Genomic DNA, 5,909 nt, shown 5'->3' with positions numbered 1-5,909 from the left:
AATCAAGAAAGAGATTTATGATTGCCAAAGTTGAAGACGACCCAAACATACCACATGAAAATTTTCAAATCTGGTGACCCACCAATCTCTTAAAGTCAATCTTCACTCAAATCAAACCTACACAACTACGTGAAATGTATATATTCATTGGTCAAATAGATAAAATTGAGTTTAAAAAGTTTATCTTGAATAATTCATCCGTTTCACTTGTATTCTCGAGTTTTTCTTTTAGCAGAAAAGAGAGGAGAAGAAAAGGTATGAGAGTGTTTTACTATCCTTCTCAATCCGTCCAAATATGGGCGGAGAGTTTTGGTGACAAAATCTAAAGGTAGTATCCTTCCTAATCATCTCCTCTCCTCTCATTTCCGCTAAAATTTAAAACTCGAGAATTGCTGTTATTTTTTAATCCTTCAATCTCCTCTCTTTCCATCCTAAATAAATCTCGAGAATACAGCCTAAAATGTCTACAATTAACTTTCAAAGTCTTTTTTTATTAACTTTAACCATAAATACTTTTATTTGTGTTATATATCATTTGATAAACAATACGCAATTCCTGGCTATGCCAAAGGGAGTGTGACTAGAGGGTGCGCATAATGCGCAATTCACCTGGTATCAGGTCTCGCGCTCGGGAGCCTTGATTACTCGAGGTTTTACCTTCTACTATTGAGCCAATGTGCTCGTTCATAGGAGGGTTTCCTCGCTAACAAAAAAAAAATATTATTTGATAAACCTTATATAAATGAAATCGCGTTTAAAACACCCAATCCATACATATAAATTTTATCAAATATTATATAATACAAATAAATATATTTACATTTAAATTTAACAAAGAAAAACTTTGAAAGTTAAATGTGAACAATTATAATGTGACGGGGGAGTAATAGGTACATACATGATTTGACTATAATCATAACAAACTAAAAGTAGGTAAGGATTTATAATAACTCTTACAATTCTATCCATGTAATAATAACCCGTCATGCTTCTAGCTCTCGAGAGCTTAGTTGGGAGCGACTAGCCCTAGTTTAGCTGATGCGTCACCCCGCTTTATGTTCTTTAACAACACATATGAGGACGTATATAATATATACATGAGTTGAGTTGTATATTAAGTTGTAATATTTGTACATGATAATAATTAACTAATTTACTTAGTGTGTTGATTTTTGTGAGGAAATATGTAATGGTTGAGAGTGTTAAGTCGTTAGTTATATTGATGGAGAAATGTTGATGTGACACTGATGTAACAGTTAATTTTGTTGATAAAGTATGTCATGGTTGGACGGTAAAGAAATTTGTATTGTATAACTATAACTATAACTAACCTTATTATTTGAAAATAATAAAACAAGGTGTTTTCATACTCGTAAGTTTATTGATCGTCAATGAACCGAAAAGGACCACCACTTCACTAAAATTAGATGTCATTCATTTATGTCTTGGCACCACTTATTTTCCTGCCTTAAACTTTCTCCTACCGTTTCACTTTCTCATGCCTTTATTCATTATGCTTTGGTCTCTTTTGAGTTTGAGGTCAAAAAGTAGACTTTTATGTGCGTTTAGATGTGTTGAAAAAAAAAAAAAAAAAAAAAAAAAAATACAATGTTAGAACTAGATAAATTTACTACGAATTGAATGTATATTAATGTTGAATTTAATAAATTCACTACAAAATGTACATTAAAAAGATATGCTGTAAAATTACTTAACCATAATTAATGTCTTGGGGTTTCAAAATCATATCCCTTTGATTCTAAATCCACAATTGTTACTGTGGTTCGTTTTCTAGAATTACACTATATGGCATCCTAAACCATGATCATTTTATTTCTAATTTATTTCGGAAGATATTTGGCACCGTTGTTTCATGCTTTAATGAATGAATTCGCAAGTGCTCATGAACAATAAAAGTTCTATACTCAAGGTTTTGTTTTGCTACATGAATTAGTCAAATTCAATACCTACCATTTAGTTCAACTTAATTAATGGTACTAGTATTTACACAAGGGTTACCAAAAAACGGTTTGGGAAACCATTCAGGCTTGCCTGAGTGGTCACCGAGTTACCCAATGAAGCACACCACCCGGGTTCAATTTCTGGCTATGTCAAATTGTTCAAAAAAGAAGTGTGACTAAAGGGTGCGCATAATGCGCAATTCACCCGGTACCAGGTCTCGCGCTCGGGGGCTTGATTACCCGAGGTTTTACCTTCTATGATGGAGCCAATGTGCTCGTTCATAGGAGAGTTTCCTCGCTTATCCAAAAAAAAATACGGAAAGGGATTTTCAAAAACAAATTAAATTTATAGTATTAGTACATAATTAACAAACTACTTTAGAACTTTCTTTCGAGCCCGAGTTTCCCACTCGTTTTACAAAGAAGTTGTTCCCACTCGTTTTACAAAGAAGTTGTCTGGAATCATGCATAATTAACAAACTATTGCTAATAGACACAAATTACAATGACAAATCCACTTGTTTTTATAAATCCATCAAAATTATAATCCATCTTTTTATTAGTCCATCACAAATTTATTTATATTTATTTATATTTATATTTATATTTATATTATATTATATTATATTATATTATATTATATTATATTACCACTACATACTAATCAACACACAAAATTTGGTCGTTTGACCCCATCCCCCCCAAAAATCTCGGCCAAAACGACAAGGAGGGAAAAAAGGGGGAAAAAAACCAAAAAAACCCCCTAAAAAATGTGACAACTTACACCCAAACCCTCAAAACAGGGGTGTAAAGTGTAAAATACATATTTTAATTAAAAATCTTAAACAAACTCCACCCATATTTTCAGCGGGACATATCTTTCCGCCCGGCTCGCGTTAAATTTTTTCAATCCCACCGTTCAACTCAAAAAAATCTAACGAACACAACGGGACTAACTAGACGCGAAACGGACACTTCTAAAAAAACGCTAAATACCTCGGACTATATTCAATACATACACACCCCTCTAATAAACTACCCAAACTAACTACATCATATCGATATTTTAGTTTCCGTTAAAAAAACACTAAATAACGGGCCCTATATTCTCGCTCGGTGCGCGTTAAATTTTTCCGAGACCACCGTTCAACTCGAAATAATTTTACGAACACAACGCGACTAACTTTACGCGAAACGGACATCGTTAAAAAAGCTTTACATACATATACATACACGTCCAACAAACAACCCAACCTACTAGATATATTAGGTACCAAACAACGTATATCCAAATTCGACCGCGCGTCGAATACAACCGCAGCAACGCGCGGTCGAATTTTTTCTAGTTTATACTAAACCTACTCCCAAATCTGGTCGTTTCAGTTTTAACGAGTTGTCGTTTTGAGTTTGCGTTCGCACTACAAATGGTCCTCCAACTTTTGCACAAATTACACAACAACCCCTCAACTTTACACTTTTTCAGGGGTAAAAAACGTAAATTTATAATTTAATTAAAATAAAAAAACCTTACTCCACCCGAATTTATAACGGGTCCTATCTTCTCGCTCGGTGCGAGTTAAATTTTTCCGAGGCCACCGTTCAACTCGAAAAAATCTCACGAACCCAACGGGACTAACTATATGCAAAACGGACATCGTTAAAAAAACACTAAATAACGGGCCCTATATTCACGCTCGGTGCGAGTTAAATTTTTTCGAGACCACCGTTCAACTCGAAATAATTTTACGAACACAACGCGACTAACTATACGCGAAACGGACATCGTTAAAAAAAATAAATATTTCAGGTTATATTACATACATATATATACATATACAACACGACTAACTATACGCGAAACGGACATCGTATATCCAAATTGGACCGCGCGTCGAATACAACCGCAGCAACGCGCGGTCGGATTTTTTCTAGTATAATCCAAACTGTTTATGATTCATCACAAATATACATTAAACCCGTACAAACGTATTAATCAACCAAAATCCCAAAAAAAAAAAAACTAAAAAAAAAAATACTACAAAATTCACTACATAAAAAACACTTGTAAACCACATAATAAACTACAGTAACTTCCAACATAGAAACATCCGAATAATTAAATAAGTATAAAGAGATGTGCATCAATCTTCACTAGCTTAGTCAAGATTCCTTGGCACATTCTTCAACTATTTTCTTGACAAGTAGACCCAAAAAAAAAATAAATAAAAAAAAAATAAAAAAAATAAAAAAAAATAATCAAATTTACTCTTTTTTAAGCATATCCAATCTAACTCCTACTTTGTACTGTAGTTTACTCTTTTTCATGGTTAACATACATACAACCCTCCATTCATAATGCACAACACTTTCTTGCACATGAAATTAGCCCTGTCTCTTTGTATTACTTTCCTCCAAAGATATCATCAACTACTAGTACATTTTGTCATAGAAATATGTAATATAGGACTTGTTTGGTCAATAGTAGCATCTCTTAAGCAAAATTGTCTTGATTCCAAAGGGCATAGTCAAATTAGATTAAAAAAATGAACGAATTGTACTCCGTAGTACTCCAGCTAGGACTTCAATTGAGAACATGATACTTGTACAATTAAGAGATTAAAAAATATCTTTTCAGCTCATCACAACACTTCAATATTGACTTATACATTCTGCATTAAAGTTGTACCTTTCCCAAGTAGGTCAATTTCTATCTTCTTTTTTTTTTTTTACCATTTTTTACCCCCATATATTGACCAATCTCTCGCGTACAAAATTCAACTACTAGTATAAAAACCATTACATTGAAAATCAAATAATTAAAGCAAAAAAACGCATTATTCATGAAGAACCTGAAACCCTAGGTGACGTCACCGGAAACAAAGGTAAAAGTCGGGGCTCCGATTCCCTTCCTGGAGTACTCACCGGCGATGGATGTAAATAAAAACCTTTTTTTGCAATCGCGTTATCTTCAGCTTCAACGTTCAAATTCGTACAGTCGCCAGTCACCGGAGACCTAAAAGGATCCGGCACTAGAGGTGTTACCGGACTAAGTACCAAAGACGGAAAATTCAGAGTTCCGGGAGAAAGAAGCTCCGGCGCACTTGCTTTCTGTGGAGACCCATAAAACCCCGATCCAAACCCGGGCACCAATGGGCTGATCCTAAAATTCTTCATATTATTCCTACGTTCGTACAATTTCGAGGTGGGTTTTTTGTTGGATACCGTTTTCATAGGCGGAATCGGATTACGGGTATGTGTGTCGGGTCGGGTCTCTGCAGCTTGTTTGACTGTTTCTGAAGATCCGGTTAGCATTTGAACAACTTTCTTGAAAGAAGTTGTGTCAGCTTGAACGAAAGTTGTCGGGTATGGATTATTCGGGTCGGATCTGGGGATGGGTGTTGGTGGTGGTGAAGGGTGGTGATGATGGTGGTTTGTGGGGGTTGTGGAATTTGTGCTAGTACTATTATTGTTTTCCATTAGTTGAGTAATTCTAAAGAGAGAAAATGTGGAGAAATTTAGAGAGAGAAAGGGGAGAAAAGTATTTGTGAAGAAATGGAGGTGAGTTTGAGGTGTTATTGTTTGGCATTTTGCATTTTAATACTTTTTTGTTACTTTGTTTGTGGTTTGTTAGGAACTGTGTTTGGATCTAGTCTTTTTTTACGTTCTTACTTGCATCTATAACGAGTTAACTACATTTGAGTTACAATTGACCGTTGACCTTTAACGGTTGATGGTTGACCTTTGACGGCTGATCTTTGACCACGGACTACAATGTGTTTTTCTTTGGAATACATTTGGTGTTATCAAAAGAATACTCTTTGGAATGTCCATAGAAAATGTCAGAATTCAATATTTCAATATACTTACTAGACGAAGCACCCTCTCTGGAGTTGGCTCGACAACATTCGACCTTGAACCCTGAAGAATGTCATCTGGACGACTGGCTCG

General features: G+C 34.8%; 1 protein-coding gene across 1 annotated transcript; it reads right to left on the bottom strand.

Moving 5' to 3' along the window:
- Positions 1–4,303: 4,303 nt before the first annotated feature.
- LOC139897376 (VQ motif-containing protein 4-like) lies at positions 4,304–5,550 on the bottom strand. The gene has a single exon (XM_071880072.1). The coding sequence runs from the start codon at positions 5,436–5,438 to the stop codon at positions 4,800–4,802; it is 639 nt and encodes a 212-aa protein (XP_071736173.1). The 5' UTR covers positions 5,439–5,550; the 3' UTR covers positions 4,304–4,799.
- Between the last annotated feature and the right edge of the window lie 359 nt (positions 5,551–5,909).

The sequence above is a fragment of the Rutidosis leptorrhynchoides genome, chromosome 3 (genome assembly GCF_046630445.1).
Source record: "Rutidosis leptorrhynchoides isolate AG116_Rl617_1_P2 chromosome 3, CSIRO_AGI_Rlap_v1, whole genome shotgun sequence".
Lineage (NCBI taxonomy): Eukaryota > Viridiplantae > Streptophyta > Magnoliopsida > Asterales > Asteraceae > Rutidosis > Rutidosis leptorrhynchoides.
The sequence above is the reverse complement of the archived record's forward strand: the minus strand, read 5'-3'. Positions and strand labels throughout refer to the sequence as shown.

Excerpts from the sequence above, each read along its gene's own strand:
- LOC139897376 (XM_071880072.1), bottom strand. The coding sequence starts at position 5,438 with ATGGAAAACAATAATAGTACTAGCACAAATTCCACAACCCCCACAAAC.